General features: G+C 42.3%; 1 protein-coding gene across 10 annotated transcripts in view; it reads left to right on the plus strand.

The window, feature by feature from the left end:
* The first annotated feature begins 98 nt into the window (after positions 1 to 98).
* CDK7 (cyclin dependent kinase 7) overlaps positions 99 to 16,888 on the plus strand; it is a 62,355-nt gene continuing 45,565 nt past the window's right edge. For 7 of the 10 annotated variants that reach the window (XR_014230656.1, XR_014230657.1, XR_014230658.1 and 4 more), the window contains exons 1-8: positions 5,925 to 6,060; positions 6,573 to 6,632; positions 7,897 to 7,930; positions 9,848 to 9,915; positions 11,876 to 11,944; positions 13,543 to 13,653; positions 14,835 to 14,953; positions 15,991 to 16,090. Coding sequence is in view for 7 of the 10 variants with exons in the window: in XM_082335961.1 (XP_082192087.1) it covers positions 6,001 to 6,060; positions 6,573 to 6,632; positions 7,897 to 7,930; positions 9,848 to 9,915; positions 11,876 to 11,944; positions 13,543 to 13,653; positions 14,835 to 14,953; positions 15,991 to 16,090 (621 nt within the window). In the remaining 3 variants the exon portion in view is untranslated. Of the gene's footprint in view, positions 201 to 934; positions 999 to 3,709; positions 3,913 to 5,924; positions 6,061 to 6,572; positions 6,633 to 7,896; positions 7,931 to 9,579; positions 9,681 to 9,847; positions 9,916 to 11,875; positions 11,945 to 13,542; positions 13,654 to 14,834; positions 14,954 to 15,990; positions 16,091 to 16,888 lie in introns of those variants that run through there. The other 3 variants (XM_082335962.1, XM_082335966.1, XM_082335967.1) reach the window with 3 other exon arrangements.

Consider the following 16,888-nt stretch of genomic DNA (forward strand, 5'->3'; position numbering starts at 1 on the left):
TTTGGCACAGCTCTGCCGCCGGGCCACGCCCACAGCGGGCGAGGCGCCGCCCACAGCGGGCGTGGTCACGCCCGCTGTGGGCGGCGCCTCGCCCGCTGTGGGCGTGGCCCGGCGCTGCCGCTCAGGCGCGGGCGGCGGGGCGCGGCGGCGAGGGGGTCACCATGGGCAGTAAGATGGCGGCCGCCACTCGGGTCGTTCAGGTAACGGCGCCCGGTCCGCGGGCGGGGGCGGGGAGGGGGGCGGCGGGGGCCGGCAGCCTGACTCGGGCGGTGGTCCTCGCCTCGCCTGCGGCCGGCGGGGCCTGAGGCGCCGCCGGGGAGGCCGGTGTCCTTGGGGCGGGGGAAGAGGCGTGCGGTGGGGCCCGCCCGCTGTCGCACGGTCGTTTGGCGCCGGTGCCTGGTTCTCTGCTAGCGAAGGATGCTGCGGGGCAGCCCGCACCCTCCTGCGCGCTGTTCGAGGAGGGAGGACGCTAGCCGGCAGCTCCTTCCGAAGCCATCCCTCTTCAAGGTGAAGGTGAGACGTGGAGTCTTCTTCAAAAGGCGTGTTTCAAAAATAAAGACGTGTGGCTTCGACTACCAAGCTTGATAATTTATATTTTGTTTCCTTAACGGAACCGGTCAGCCCCGTCCAGCCACCTGAAGTAATACCTGCGGGAGGCAGAGCACAGCGAGCTATTCCGCGTGCTGAAACTTCATAACCGCACGTACGCGACGGGGGTGGCTCGCTGGGCCGGAGGAACGCCGTTAAGCTTCTCCGTGGGTGAACGCGGGACCTTAACAAGTAGTAAATTTGTCAGAGGGGAGGTACAGAAAGCAGTGGTATAGAAGGGGTTGTGTCATCCGTTGTATGTTCCGGTTTATTCCTGTGAAGATAATGTGTGCCTAGAAACGTATTTTACTCTCCCTGTTTCTCCTACTGCCTTGCCTCGTTCTAGGTAGTCAAGCCGCATACTCCGTTAATTAAGTTTCCGGACAGAAAAAGTAGTCCCAGACCTAAAAGTAAGTTATTTAATCTCTACATACAAATTGCACCACCTTTCTTTGCATTAGCTGTTTTATGTAAGAGCCAGCACACAATTTTTCTGCTTTAACAACGTGACTCAACTGATTTTGAGCAGGGTTGTTCTAGTTTGAAGACATCGCTTTGACTTTTCCTTTTCAGACTCTATGCAACTGTGGGAATACACATAATACATGCATGTCTTTATTTCTTGGTCAAGGCAGATTCGCACAGATTTCCAGTGTTGTTTTTCTACTTACAATAAGTCTAATTTTTTCAAACACTAATATTTGCCTGAAATGATTGTGCCCAAGTTAGTTTGAAGCAGCTTCTGTTTAGGTGATATTTGCAGAAATGATGTTGCATTTTCCTCATCTTTTCTTAGTTGGAGTGTGCGATGTCTGTGGTATTTAAAACCGTGATTATAGCTGGGAAAGCCATCCCACTGTACATTTTAAGGAGTGTTTCCTTGTGCTACTAATTAATGCGGAGAAAAAATGAATTTCATTGCAATCTTTGACATTAATTTTTATACCTATAGCTATGTTGATATTTATAGGATTCCCAATACTGTTACATTTAGACATCAAAGTTATATGAATGATATGTTGTTTTAATATTCCTTTTGAGTCAACAAAGCATTTGAAATGTCTTAAGAAGCTCTGTTATGTTGTTCTCACTTGTTTAGAAATTATACCATACCACATTATTTGCCACAGCATTATCACGTTTGTGATTTAGCTTTAAGCTTAGTTTATCCATTAACATTACAAAGTATCTACAGTGCATGTCAGTGCCACTTCTGACTTACCTGTAAACTCTTGAGGAACTATTTTCTGCGATAAGTCTCTGTAAGAATTCTGTATGTTGTGCACAGTTCAGCCAAATGCACCGCCTCTCGTGCCAGTGAACTGCTTTCTCAAAGGCTTGAAAATGTATTGCCTCTTATTTATCTCTGCATCATAAAATTTTTATGACTATATCTTTTAAGTATGTTGGACTTTACCTTAAGCTGGTTCTGTCGTCTCATTAGTAAACTGTAATCTATCTCATCTTGCTTGAACGCTGTAAAAATAACTGCATTTCACTGTACCAGACTGTTGCTTCTACGTAGCCAAACAGAGCTCTGCAGATCAAGACTAAACTTTCAGGGACGCGGGTGCTTGAAAGGCCAGCCGAATTCTTCTAGCATATTACTACTGCGACATGGTGGTCTCAAACAGGGAAGAATGTAGTAGAGACTGTATCTGAGCTAAAGCAACAGCAGCATTAAGTCTGGTACTGTTGAGTCTTGACTTCTGATGTTTTTAATTGGCTAATGCATCTACTCCAGCTACACTTCAGACTTTGAAACATAAAATAGAGGAAAATCCTTGGCAAATCTCTTAAGACATTTTTGTGGTGTATGAAACGAACTGCTGCTTCTTTTTTCATATATAAGGCGTGTTACTTCTTGGAACAAAAATACTTTGCCCCCTGTTCAGAACATGCTCGTTCCGATGGGCTCTCTTCCGCCTCGCTCTCTTTGGGACCTTCTGTTGTTCCTGAACCACCTGATCAGCTTGGGACTTTCAGATACAGTCTTCTGACAGAGAACAACTGAATATGCCTCTCAGTGGTGGCTTTTTTTTTTTTTTCATTGAAGGCAGGAGGGAGAGAGGCAGGCAATGCTGTGTTATTTTAACTCCTCGCATTCTTTGACTCATCCAGTTTTGGTGCTGCTTATTTTATAATTATATAGTCCCCCTGTCCCAGCTGTTTAGGTGTTGCATTTGTCTTGCTCATTTTTCAGGAGCACTGAGAGGGACTTCCTCTGGAAGCATTCTGCTTTATTGGGTGTTTCAACCTTATATATAGGGGTCTGAGTGCTTATGAAGTAAACACATTGCTGTGAGACGCCGTCCTGCCTGGTGGGGTAATTGCATACTTCCGTTGTATAATCGGACATGGTGGGACAGGCCTACGGTTCAGAGTGCTGACTTTGACAACGCTGCCCTTCTGTCATCTCTCCTTCTATCTGCAAACTCCAGGCACCTTCTCTAATGTGAATTCCTGAAGCCTAGCTCCTGGCCCTGGCCTGTAAAGTACTTCATGCACTCCTTGGTCTCTGCATTTCATTAGCATTGATTGCTGATGCCCGATACTTGGTGGTCATTCTGCACATCATTAGCAAAATTTGATATGATGCCGGTTTTTAACATTAAGAATGGGTACAACACTGCATTGCGTGTTGTGGTATGTCATAGTTGCGAACTTGATCTTTCTGTGAGCCTCTATCTCTTTTTCACTTGTCTGTCTTTACAGAGAACAAAAAGCATCATCTCAGTGGACCTTAGTTTTTTATCTTAGTTATCTTTCTACATAACTGCCTCCACACACACATTTATGATACTTTATGCTTTTTCTGTAAGTACAGCTTCCCAGTGAAAAAAGCCGTTGTTAGGATATATGCTGATTTGTCTTCTATTTCCACATCGGTATTTCTGCCACTCAAACATGCTTGCTTTCACTGTCAGAATTTTTTCACTATGCTCTTGGTATATTTAACAACAATAAAAACACGTTGTGAGAAGTAGAGTGTCTTAATTCTTTTAAGCATTTGTTGTGATGAAGAAAATTGTCAATAGCTGGTAACTTTTATTGGCTGCTCATTAATTAATTTTACGGTCCTTTTATATTTCTGTAAATGGTTTTGTAATCTGGGTTTCAGTACAGGAATCTCTACAAGCAAGTGTGCCATCTCTCCATGCTTCAAAAGCACAGGAGTCCGTAGGAGGCAGATCACCAGCATTTCAAAATATCTCACCTGTTAATAGAGTACAAGGTACACCAGACACTTCTGAATTAGCAAGAACCTTACCTCAGAAATACAGAAGGAAACTTATGTCAGACGAAGAGATTGAATATATTCAAGTAAGTTTCATTTACTGGTGTGTATTTTTTTGTAGCTACTTGGTACTTAGCTTATTTCTACACCTTCTTCAAAGTTTCAGACATGGTATTGCATGGTAATTCTTGGTAAGGGTGCACTCCCAGCTTTCATAGCTTTGATGCACAACACCCAAACTACAAATTCTTAATACACAAGATACCCAGCTCTCACTAATTAGTAGCTTGTGGTACTGCTGAGTAGAGAGATACGGACTTAAAACAGACGGGCAGATAGCTAGCGACAGTCGTAGCCTACGTTAATCACCGTCACGACCTGTTTTGTAACAGCTGTTTAATGTGTAATATGGATGTGCTGGACAGGAGCATGGGAGTTTGCTCTTAGACAAGCAAAGGCTATGACCAGGTGATTGAAGTCCAAAATGTTTCTCAAACTAGTTTTTATAAGTTATTTATTAGTAAGTTAGCTCCTGTATTTCTAGTAGTGGAAGCATTTTATTAAACGTGATACAAATATTTTCTGCAATATTTGCAAATATGGCATTGTACGTGAAAGGCAAGAAACACCTGCTTTTGTTCTGTAACAATTCTCAGCTGTAAACACTGATGCTTAAAAAGGGAGAATGCATGAAATTTGAAGAACCTGTGAGATGGGCGTGTGTTTCAAATGGAAAGATGCTTACGTAGCTTTGTTAAATTATAAGGACACCTACAGTGTAATCTTGGTAGCAGAGGTAATCTGTTTTCCTGCATATATGTGGGTAGGGTATTATAATTAGAAATAAAATTAGTTATTTCCCATAGTAATACACTTCTTGACCTCTAGTGTAAATTTTCTAACAGTGAGGTAAGTTATAAAATAACTTTGTTGGCAAAATAATGAATACCTTTCCGCTTTCTCATAAAGATTGTAATGGCTCACCTTGGCTTTGTTTTTACTTTGCATTTTGGAATTTGGGCAGTGAAAATAATTCTAAAACTTGTGTTCACCACTGCTGTGTTTGTCAGACCTTTCTAAAGTGAGTAAGAGTCAGGTTTCTTCAGAGGGGGAGAAATGGAAGCAGCTGCGATCTTTTTGTATTCTCCCCTGAAAAAATGGGGCTGTTAACTGGTAGGTGCTGGTATTTGACTCTCTGTGCGTGTTCTTATAGAGATTTAAAAATCAATGTATAAATCAGAAATTAAAACTAGAACTCTGTTAGTCTGTGACAGTGCAAAAGATTTGAGCTCCATTTCCCGTTCTTGTAGTGGAATGTATTTAATTGTCTGCTTTTCTTTCACAGCGTGGAGGTCCGGAATAAGTATGGACGGCAGTTTGTTGGCCGCTGTTGAAGAGTGAAGTATTGTATTCACAATAAAGACATTTCCTTAATATTATAAATGATTGTACACTAATAGCTTTAATAAAACCCCATATGGAGGGTGAGAAGGTTGATACAACACACTATGTATTAATTTGTGATGGAGAAGTATTTTCTGTTGATGGCTAACTAGCAATTCAATATACTTGATGTTCACAGCATTAAAGTATTTTTCTAATTAGCCATTTGCAAACTTGACAATAGAACTGAGTAATTTTATTTTTCTCCTGAAAGAGGTTCGGGCGTCTCATCAGGAGTGTTTCCGAGGCAGGAAAGGGACACCGAGGCATTCCCGGGCATTCCCCAGAGGCTGCGGTTGCTCTCGGCAGCCAGGCAGCTGCGGTCGGGCAGTTGCGCAGCAGTCGCTTTCCCTGACGGTCAGAGCAGCGGTTGGGAGCGACATAAAACCAGGTTGTTCCGGGGTGGTTTGCGCGGGTGGCTGCCGCAGCAGACGGCCCTCCGGGGCCACGTACGCCCAGAGGCCCGCCGCGCACCGGCCCGACGCCTTCACTGCTGATAAAATGGCGACGCGGCGGCCTTGGCCGCGGCCTTCGACCGTCTCAGGGGGCGGGGCCTCCGGCGGCTCTCGCGAGGCGCCACTGGTGCGCGCGCAGGGGGCGGGGCGAGGGGCGCGGTGACGCCAGCCGTTGCCAGGGGCGGGGCCGGTGGCGGGGGCCGGTGTCGGAGCCCGGCGGCAGGAGTCGCCGCTTACCGCCGGCGCCCGTTCCCCCCGCCGCCGCCGCCGGTGGCGATGGACGCGCGGGCGCGCGCCAAGCGCTACGAGAAGCTCGACTTCTTGGGGGAGGGGCAGGTGAGCGGGTGCGGGGGGGGAGGGGGGGCGGAAGGTGCCTGTGGCAGGGGGTCCCCCCGGAGGGGCCGGCCGGGCCCCGCCGCTCTGCCGGAGCGGTCAGGCGGCCCCGGTGGGGGTCCTCTCGTGACTGGGGGGGCCGCGGCGGGGGCAGCCGGCGGCCCGGGGGCTGCCCGCGGCCGGGCCTGGCCCCGTCTCGCCTTCCGCGGGCGGCGGCGGGGCCCCGCTGCGAGGCCCCGCTGCGAGGCTGGGGGGTGCGGCGGTTCCGGGGGGAGAGGGGAGGCGGCCGGGGAGGCGGCCGGGGAGGCGGGCTGTCCCGCACCAGCCTGCTGGCGGCAGGGTTTCATGGCCTCCTGCTGCGGGCGGGCCCCGGCGCGGGCGGCTCTCCAGCCTGAGGAGCCGGGCCCGCGGGCCGCCTCCGCCGCGCAGCCTCCGAGCCCCCGGGAAGGCCGGGCTGGCCCAGGCCGTGCGGCTCGCCTGCCCCGGCGGTCACGCCAGCCTCTCTCTCTCTGTAGTTCGCTACCGTCTATAAAGCGAGGGATAAGAACACCAACCAGATCGTGGCTATTAAAAAGGTGAGTGTCGGAATAGTTTCCCATTGCGTGATCAAGTGTCTGGTTGCTCTGGACCTACCTAATCATTTTTTTTTTTTAATGACTGACTTAATGGGTAATGCGAGAATATATATTTTTGTTTCTAGACTGTTTTGTTTAAATGATCTAGTTAACCTCTCTTTAATGCCTTCCCCTCTCCCGCCAGGAAGAGAGGCTAGCTTCAGTCGTATTTCTGTGTTTCTAAAGGGTTACTTGGTCTGTAACTTGAATTTTTGGTTATTTATTAGATTTATTTAAAAAAAAACCAAAACACCCACGCATTTCCAAACTTCAGACCTTATTACTCCTTGACAGTGGCTTTTTTTTTAATCTTTCCTCCTGCTGTGCCAAATTTCCTTCAGCCCAGGAATGTTACTCCTGATTAAGTTCTTTAGAATTGGTGATATTTTTTTTGACAAAATTTGACAAAAGTGATCTTAGATCTGCAGTTTGCCTGTTTGAATACAAATGTTGAAAATGTCTATGTATGTTGTCATAAAGTGTTTGACTTCATGGTATCTGAATAGAGTGCGAGAGGTTTTTGTATTAAAAATGGATGATTAGCTGTGCTTTGTGAGGGGTGAAAAATGCATATTACAGAGCTTGGGTTAGTTAAAGAGCCTACTTTACTAGGCAAGTTGAACCATATCAATAATAAGTAATTTTGTTTGATACACCAGTCCCTTTTAGCATTATAATACTTCTCCTGTATGGTTGCTTCTAGTAGCAGCTGTTGTGAAAAGCATTCTTGTTTTTATCAGAATATTTTCTTAACTTTTATCATCAGGAAATATAAATGGTGGGATTCTGGACTTGAAAATTTCAGGGCAGTAGATGATTGAGATGGAAGGATTTAAGCCAGCCCAAGTTTACAGAGTATGCTGATTTTACTAGAATCATTCTAAGATGACTGTCAATTACTTTACCCTCATTTCTCCCCAAGGAGAAGCTCGTTAGTGGTATAATAAAGCTTTGTGGCTACAAAGCATTTTATGCTGCCAGTTTGCATGATGTCTGTTTTCAGTGCCATCGTGATTGTTTTTAAGCTTTTATAAAAACTAATGCTGTAGAAACAATTATGGGGGGGGGGGGGGGGGGGGGGAACCAACCCAAACCCAGTCCTAGCTGGTAAAGTGCTTTATGATACTGAAACTGATTATGTCTTAGAAGAGTAATACTAAAGAATGTATCCCCTACTGTTGGGGCAGATGGCTTAACCTTAAAAATATGAAACATTTCTTTTCAGATTAAACTGGGACATAGATCAGAAGCTAAAGATGGTGAGTTTTAAAACTAGTTCATGCTGCAGAAGCTGTGCTTTGTTTGCTTTTTTTTTTTTTTTTGGTAAATTGGTACATTAATTTCACATACCATAACTTGGCTGAGAAAAATGAGATCAACTCTCAGTGTAAGGCTTAGTAGAGGATTGCTTCCCAAACTGCAGGGACAGAAAAAAGCAGCAGAGATACCTGCATGCATAGTATATGTCTAAATACGAGTATGTAACTGCTTAGCTTCTCAATTTAAGTGGAATACAAACATGAATATAGCATAGAATAATAATCTTTACAGCACTGAGTTTAGAATACCTTTCTGTATTGATGCATCTCTGTGCCTTAAATATTTAAGACAGGTAAGAGTATTTATCTCTGTTTTCAGATGTTTCCTTTGTTCTATTTTTGTGATTTATGCTGAGACAAAAGTTGATAAAAACAAGACCTTAAAACTCTTGTCTCTGTGTGGGTTTGTTCTATGTTGAGAAATCAGGTCTACAGAGAAGTGTCTTTTGATCGTGTGCTCTGACCAGCCACATGCCTTTAGGCATGAATATTGCAAGTAAAAACCCAATAATCCTGGTTTTCTCTTACAGCCTGTGTGGTGCAATAGAATTTTGTATGTGCGTAGGCTGCCATCCTTCAGGGATCCTGCATCAGGTTACCAGCTTTCCAGTGAGGAATCTTTGCTCTTAGCTCTCCAATTCCATTCTAAGGGAAGAATTTTTAAAAAGAAACTGAGCGCTCATCCCAGAGTCTCACGGTTGAGCCGACTGCCAAGAGAGTTGTGATCCACCTGGCCTTCAGTGGACTAATGTCCTTTAAGGACAGTCATTGCTTTTGGCCTATACAATGTCTAGCTATAGTTCAAAGATGTTATTAAAAATAATGATCATGTCTAGTTTCCCTGTTTTATCTGATAACCTGGTGTACTTTTTTTTTTTTTGTTAATCCAAGGCTTTGTCCACCCAAAAGCAACAGCCGTCGTCAACTTGATTCCAAAATAGGTCATTGAAATAGGCAAAGCAGGAGTGTAAAGTAATCCATGTAGTTTTCCCCAAAAGTTTGCCAGTCTTATGTGTTGAGTCATATCCCAGGTTTTGGGAGAACACTGTTTTTCAGCTCATGTGCAGCTGAAGCTTCCTGCACAGCATACCACAGGAGCATTTCCTTGCCGGTCAGCTTTCGTACAAGTCATACATACCAGTTTTTTTGAAGGAGGAATTGTTACCCTGCAGGAATCAGGGTTTGATGCAGTGCAGTCAGTGTGACTGCCAAAATGCACTGTTCCCCGCCCCCATCCTACACTGTTTTTTTTCTCGATAAAATCTGGCTATTAAAGGATTCAAGCAAGGGTGAGCAGGTTTTGGCCACTGTAGCTTTTATGCCACAGCATGAATATGGAAAGAGATATGTGCCTTGCCTTATTAAATAATGCTAGGTCAAAAAGAAGAGAGATATATTCATGAGGTTTGTCAGTGTGCCTCCCTCTGGAAGTGAGATACATCAAAGAACTGATATTTGCAAGACGTATCTTTTCTTTAAAATAAAACCAAAGCTTACAAAACCCTGAAAAAGGTGATTTTTTTTTTTTTCTTTTTTCCCTTAGGCTTTTGGTAGAACTTTCCCTTTTTGCCAAAAGGGGGACATGTTGCTTCATAATCGACATCTGATTACTATGGTGTAGAATTCATTTGCTGTGGAAGAAAGTGTATATCCACTTCTATTCCACAGCAATCTACTTGTCTATGGCAATGTACGTGTTTAACAAATTGTTGAGTGGTGAAAAAGCAATTTGTAGTAGTAAATCATCAGTGAGTAACAGAATGAGAGGTTTCTTTGGAGCGTAATCCAAAGTTTTTAATTTTGTTCTGTCTCTCATCTTTTTTCTCCCCCCCCCCCCCCCCCCCCCCCCCCATGTAGGAATCAACAGAACAGCCCTCAGGGAGATAAAATTGTTACAGGAGCTAAGCCATCCAAATATTATTGGTGTAAGTAAAATGAATGCTACTTTTAGAGTTAGTCCTCAGGTACTTTTGGTACAAGTTCAAACTGAAATTTAGAATTAGTTGGAACGTGGAGATGGTACTTAATTTTATTTGTACTATTTTTCCCAGCCCAAAATGGACAGTAGAACAACTGTTATGGCAAAACACCTATTTCAATAACAAAGTAGTTTATTTTGAAATCCTCTTACTTTTTAGCCTGGGGCTATGTGTATATTAATGGTGGAAAGAATTGTGGAAATTTAGATTACTTGATTTTGCGTCTCTCTGATAGACTTGCAAATGAGTGCAGTGCTGAATTTATCTGATGGTTTGCCTCACATGGAACTGGTGACAGCCAAAAGCAGGCTTTTGTAAGCAATAGTAAAGTGGGATTCATGTGGCTTATTAGATTTTAGTGCTAAAACTTCTGTTGGGAGAAGTAAAACCTCTATCTTTTCAGTTGTGTTTAGGCTGACTTCCAGCTACAGATACCTAGCTGGAGCTAAAGATATTTTAAAATTAGCTAGTAGTGATGTTTTGAAGGTCTGCCATAAATATTAGACCATATATGAATTTTTCCAGGTATTTTATTTAACTTTTTCAGAGTGGAAATATGGTTCTCTTCTGGGTTGAGAACTTACTTTCAAAGTGGTTGCTTTAGCTATCAAAGTTAGAGAATGCGCAAAGACAACTGAAATGGCTGAGGGATGAAGCATCTTCTTTACGAAAAAGTCTGGGATTCCTCACTCTGGAGAACAGGCTGGGAATGGGGAGGTCTAGAAAACTGAGGTCGTAGGTAAAGTGCATGCAGAACTGATATTTGCAAAACCCCACAGTACTAGAATTAAGAGAGGTGTTTAAAACATACCTGCATCAGGGGGTGAGGGGTTGGAAATTGTACTACTTGACACAGTGTGTAGTGAATTTCTTGAATGTGTTGCCACAGGCGTTGTAGAAGCAGATAACATCAGCAGTTCAAAAAGGAATTAGACAAATTTATGATCAGCAGGTCCACAAGCAGGTACTGAAGGTAACAGACAAGGTTGTACTCCTCTTAGCAGTCCTGATAAAACTGTTGGAGATGTTGGAAGTGTAAGGGGCATGAATTGCAAAAAGTGGCCAAGCCCGTAGGCTCACCTGCATAGTATCTCCTGTTACCGTGGTTTCTGCTGAGGAAGAGCATGAGCACAGTCACTGCTGTTGTGAACTATGCAAATGACTATCTTGTAATTGGGTAATTCACATGGCATCATACTGAGACTGTGAGGAATGAGCCACACCACGGAGAGCATACCTGCCTCATCTTGAGGGCAGAATACCAGGTTAGATGATCTGTTACTGTTACTGAGCATCACACTTGTGTTATCTCAAATTAAAAACTGATTCTGTCGTTCTGCAGCTTCATCCTAAGAAAGAGCTGTTTGGATATTCTCCAAAGAGTTTTATTTATCCTAGAAAGTTTGCTACAAAGATGAATACACACCTGAGAATATCTTTGAAAGCAAGTTAATGAACCTAACACTTAGAATTTCCAAATACTGCATACTTACAGGAAGCAGATACACAGAGCTGAATCCATGGGAAAACTTAGTCTGGTTTCAGGAAAGGGTAGGAGTTTTGCAGAACAGCAAAGTTTGGGGAAAGGACAAGGTGTGCATTAGATTGTATGTTGTAGCTAACATGGTAAAGTTAATTCTTTCTTTCCCCCCCCTCTTTTTTTTTTTCCTAATTCCAAGAAGGAGGGGCAATTGCATAAAATGTTATTACTGTACTTAATGGGGATTTGTTTTTTGGGGGGATCTGAGTTAAGAAGCTACACTGAGTAAGAATTTTTGTACTGCAAGTCAAAAAGCTTAAACCAGTTCAGGAAGCTGAAAATCCACATGCAGACTATAATGGTGCAGAATTTTCCAAAACTGGAAGTATGAGAGTATGTTTCATCATAATGTGTTTTGTTTTACAGCTTCTAGATGCATTTGGACACAAGTCCAATATTAGTTTGGTGTTTGATTTTATGGAAACAGATCTAGAGGTAAGATTTCCTTAAAGGCACTTTTATTTCAGTATCTTCAGTATCTGGTTTTTGAAAATGCTACTTTGACAGGCTTACATTTGTCCGTGTTAGAAAGGTGATTTTCGTTATGTCAGTTGATTAAGATCATGTCTTAAAAGTAGTTTGAATAATTTGACAATTTTTGTGAGTTCTTAGCTGGTGCCTTTGCTTTTAAATACTTGTCAGCATGATCTCCAAGAAACAGGTTATGTTTACTATGTTAGTTTCCTGGGACTCCAGTCAGAGCGTAGAATCTCAGTCATAGATCAGCATCTCAGAGTGCAGTTGCTAAGCATAATATCATCAAACATGTTCAAGTAAGTCTGATACTAAAGTATACCAAGTGATGAGATGGTACTGAACCATTCTTTTAAATGTATCAATGCGATGTACTTGCAAATCAGCATCTTATAGATGTTTCATTCTCCAAGACCTTAAGTCAGTTTGTCTTTGCGGAAGTCTTTGTATCAGATATTTTGATGCAAGATTCTTCATTTTGGAAGACTGTCCCAGACGGCAATTCATGTCGGATCTGTATATGCACACATTATACCTACTCTGGACTGAAATTAATGTAGTTGTTAAGCTAGCTCATTACGCGTATGCTGTTAAGAACTGCGGCTGGCATTTAAAATATTAAAAGAAAACATTGACAGGCTTGCTGAAACTTAGATGAATGCAAGACTGAAGAGGTTAGATCAGTATTTTGCTATTAGAAGTTAAAGCAGTGAGTAGGCTTTCTAGAGGATTCATTCTGTTTACATATTAACTATGCAACATTTAATGCTGAAGAAGATACAGTGTACAAAGAGGAATGAAATACTCTTGCACTCCATAATGCTGTGGTATGCAGAGCATTTGACTGTATTGTGGTATCACTCAGGCCACCATTTGGGACTGCAGCCTGTTGTGACTGGGCATGCACGGCATACGTGAAATTTTGTGCAGTCTTAGACAGCTATTTTCTAAGTCTCAAACAGCTTAGGAAAGGCTATTACTGAACTGGATAGTAATATTAACAAGCAAGATTTGGGGAGTAGTGTAGAAAATACTTTCAAACAGGATGTTTACATAGAATTTTAGTGTTAAAAATAAAAGAATGTAGAAAATGTAAGTAGATTTGTTAAAATATAGTAAAGTGGCCATATTTCCTGGTCTTCTTGGAAATAGAAGAGGAGACCATTGCATTTACAAAGATTAGATGCTTAGGTTGCATGGAGAAAGAAGGAATAAGTGGGAACGTAATTTCAAGTTTACTGACACATTTATCATTTTTATGTGTACATCTTTGTCTTGTAAGTTTGGTTATCAACCTGGAACTGAGATAAAATAAACTTGTGTTTCCGAGCCATTTTCACATTTGCTGGTTATGCAAAGTTCATGTAGGTTATCTGGACTCCCTATGTCAATTTCTGGTCTCCAGAATAGACCTATTTTTCTGGAAAAAGGGTGAGAAAGGTAGAGAATATGTGATTGCCAATTCAAACTTTGTCTTAAAGGATGAAATAACTTTTGAGCTGAATGAATGGAAGTAAGTTAATCTTGAATGGTAAGCTTTACAATCTAACACTTTACAGGTTATTATAAAGGATACTAGTATTGTGTTGACACAATCTCACATCAAGGCATATATGCTGATGACACTTCAAGGATTAGAATATTTACATCAGCACTGGATCCTCCACAGGGTAAGCCTGTACTGAATTGACACCCTTTATGCCGTAACAAAAGTCACATTTGATAGAATTTGAGTCTAAAGTCTAATAAAGATAGTTTTGAAGTTCAGATGTTCTTAGTCCATAAGCATTCATACTAGCTGTTTTGGAGAGGTAAAAGCAGTACCAGAAATGTTAAGAATTACTGATGTGGTTATCGTTTAGATATTTATATGAAAGTGTCTCAAGTTACATGTGACTTTGGTTAGCACTGTGAACTGGGTCTGGCTGGGATGGATTGAACTTTTTTTCACAGCAGCGGGTAACATGCTGTGTTTTGAACTTGTGGCTAAAACAGTTTTGATAACACACCAGTGTTTTGGCTGTTGCTGAACAGCGCTTGGGCACTGTCAAGGCTGTCTCTTTTTCCCACTCTGCCCCTGCCCCTGTGAGTGGGCTGGGGGTGGGCAAGAAGTGGAGAGGGGATGCAGCTGGGACAGCTTGGCCAGAGGGATATTGCATGCCACATAACGCCATGCTCAGCAATAAACACTGGGGAAGAGGAAGAAGGGGTTTTTTGGCTTCCAAGGTGGCTGTTGCTCAGAGTCTGGCTGGGTATTGGTCTGCTTGTGGAAGGCGGTGAATGATTTCCATTGCATTGCTTGTTTCTTTGGGTTTTCCCCTCTTTCCTTCACCTGTTAAACGGCCTTAATATTGCTCCCAGAGTTTTCTTTCCTGCTGAGGGTGGGATGAGAACAGAGTGAGCAAATGGCTGTGTGGGTGCTTCGCTTCTGGCCAGAGGTCAACACACAACACACTGTTATGGTATTAAACTGTATCACTTCCATGATTTCTACAGTTACTTGAAACGTTTGCAAGGTCTTTTTATTATTCGTTTGGCAGCTATGCAGTTAAGACAGAACTGCTGTTCATGCAGCAAAGCTAAAACCTATCAGGAGGCAGGGTTTTTTTTTAAACTCTGCAGCTTAAATATGATAATATTTAAATGGGTGTATTTCACTATGATTTTCAGGTATGATGAAATACTTGATTTCCTGGGTTTTTTTAGGGTTTTTTCTTCACATTGTAGACTTACAATAGAATCAAAAGCCTGCATTTTAGAATACTGTTATGGCACGCCAGCCAGGATGTTCATTGTATGTCTGTTTTTATCAACACTGACAACATGCATTCTTTGCTTTCTGTGCTGACAGGATCTTAAACCAAATAATTTGTTGTTAGATGAAAATGGAGTTTTAAAATTGGCTGACTTTGGCTTGGCCAAATCTTTTGGAAGCCCAAATAGAGTTTATACACACCAAGTAGTAACAAGGTAAGACATTCTATTTTGTTTCTTACATAGTAATTGTGTAGCTGTTTTGCAGTGTCTCTTGAAATACGCCATGTCAAATCAACATGTTCAAAGTGTGACATCTAGCTCATGTGATATGGCTGTAGGGGCAAGAGCCTCATAAAGAAAACACAAGAAAGCATTGTTTAGCAAAGTCTCCTTAACAACTGCTAGAGTATGCATCCATGGGGGTTGTTCTGGGGTGTGATAGTCTTCTGAAACACATAGAAATATTATGTATCTGCCTGTAAGGCTGGCTTTCAGAGCAAGACAGCTGTTACTTTCTGTTAATCATGAGACCTAGAATCTTTTTTTTGTAGCTAGTCACAATACCTATTATGAGACAAAAGCTTGAACCAATTAAAATATTTATTAATGTTGTTTAACGTGTGCTTTAAAAAGCAGGACTGCAAAATATGCAAAGTATTTCCTTTTGTCTGCTGTAATGCTGAAACTATTCAGGCAAAGCTGGTTTGTTTCAACACCTTTATTCAAAAGGCAGAAATGCTACAGCGTGTATCAGATCATTGCATTAAACTTGATTGTTCTTGGGCAGTGGAAGTAGCTGTTTTAAACAACGGCTGTCAAGGTTCATTTTGCATAAAACTAGTCCCTATATTTACGTCTGTTGGTATGGAGATTTTTGGAAGCTGGAAGGAATTCTGTCCTTCTGTCATTTCTTCAACATAAAGTTTAAAGAAAATTTCGGTTTATAACATGCAAACCTGCCTGTGGAATACTTTTTTCCTTTGCACATCTGCAGTTCTGTTGCTTGTTAGTCAGCTCAGGTGAAACTGTAGTTAATTTGTGGTTATATGTGACCCCATGGTGAGAAATGCACAATTTTGTTCAGTCTTTCTTAAACAAAACACTTTGCAGGGTAGAGTACAGCTCTTCAGTGTCTGAAAAATATATAGGCAGGAACAGTATCCTCTTTGTAGTTTTTGCATTGCTACAATATACAGCGTTTGACATGAGTAAACCCAGGTGATTTTTCCCAAAATGTGTTTTCTTTTCAGGTGGTACCGAGCCCCAGAACTATTGTTTGGGGCTAGAATGTATGGTGTTGGTGTCGATATGTGGGCTGTTGGTTGTATTTTAGCTGAATTGCTCCTCAGGGTAAGTCTTCAAATGTAAGCATTTTGTATTTGTTCTTCAGTGCGTTACAACTTTGTATGTGGGCTTTCCCTCTCCTAACAGCAGCAAGCAAAGGCAGTTAGGAAAGGAAGTAGAGGAGGGGGGAAAAAAAGCTTCCAAAAGCTTGCTAACTGTAAAGAAAGTGAAGTTTTGGAATAGACTGAGGTTCCATAAGCATCACAATCATTGGAAGTCTTTAAAAACAGCTGAGTAAAAAAATTGCAACAAACTGTCACAGTCTTGTCTTGGGGAAGGTCGAGTAGATAATTCTTCCAATCCTCTGAGTGCTACCCTTTCACACAGCCTTCTGTCAGTTTTCATTTGCTATCCTGCTAGAAATGTGACATCATAGATACATGCATACTCTGTCCCTTTTACATTGTTCCTCAATAGCTGTAAATAATTATCACCAGTACCTTAATTGTAGGTTTATTTGTAATGAACAGAAGACCGATAATTTTCTAAGCTGTGGTTAGTTGACAATACTGGAATGAAGCTGAAGGTTAACATCAGGCTAATCCTATGCTGCTCCTGAGTACGGTACACAGATGTAATGGTCCTTAAGTATCTTTTACTGAAGTAGACCATTTATTATGCAGCTCTTTGGAGAGGAGTGAAAGTGTGAGGTGGGGAGTAGTGGGCGGGGGCACAGACACAGCTGAAAGCATGAGGTAACCTGCAGTATAATATAACATAACTTCCATGAGTAAGTGTCTTCTGCTTGGTTTTTGCACCATGCCTTAAATGTTTGTGTGGCCATGGCATGAACCAGACTGGGGA

This window comes from Platalea leucorodia (assembly GCF_965183815.1).
Source record: "Platalea leucorodia genome assembly, chromosome: Z".
NCBI lineage: Eukaryota > Metazoa > Chordata > Aves > Pelecaniformes > Threskiornithidae > Platalea > Platalea leucorodia.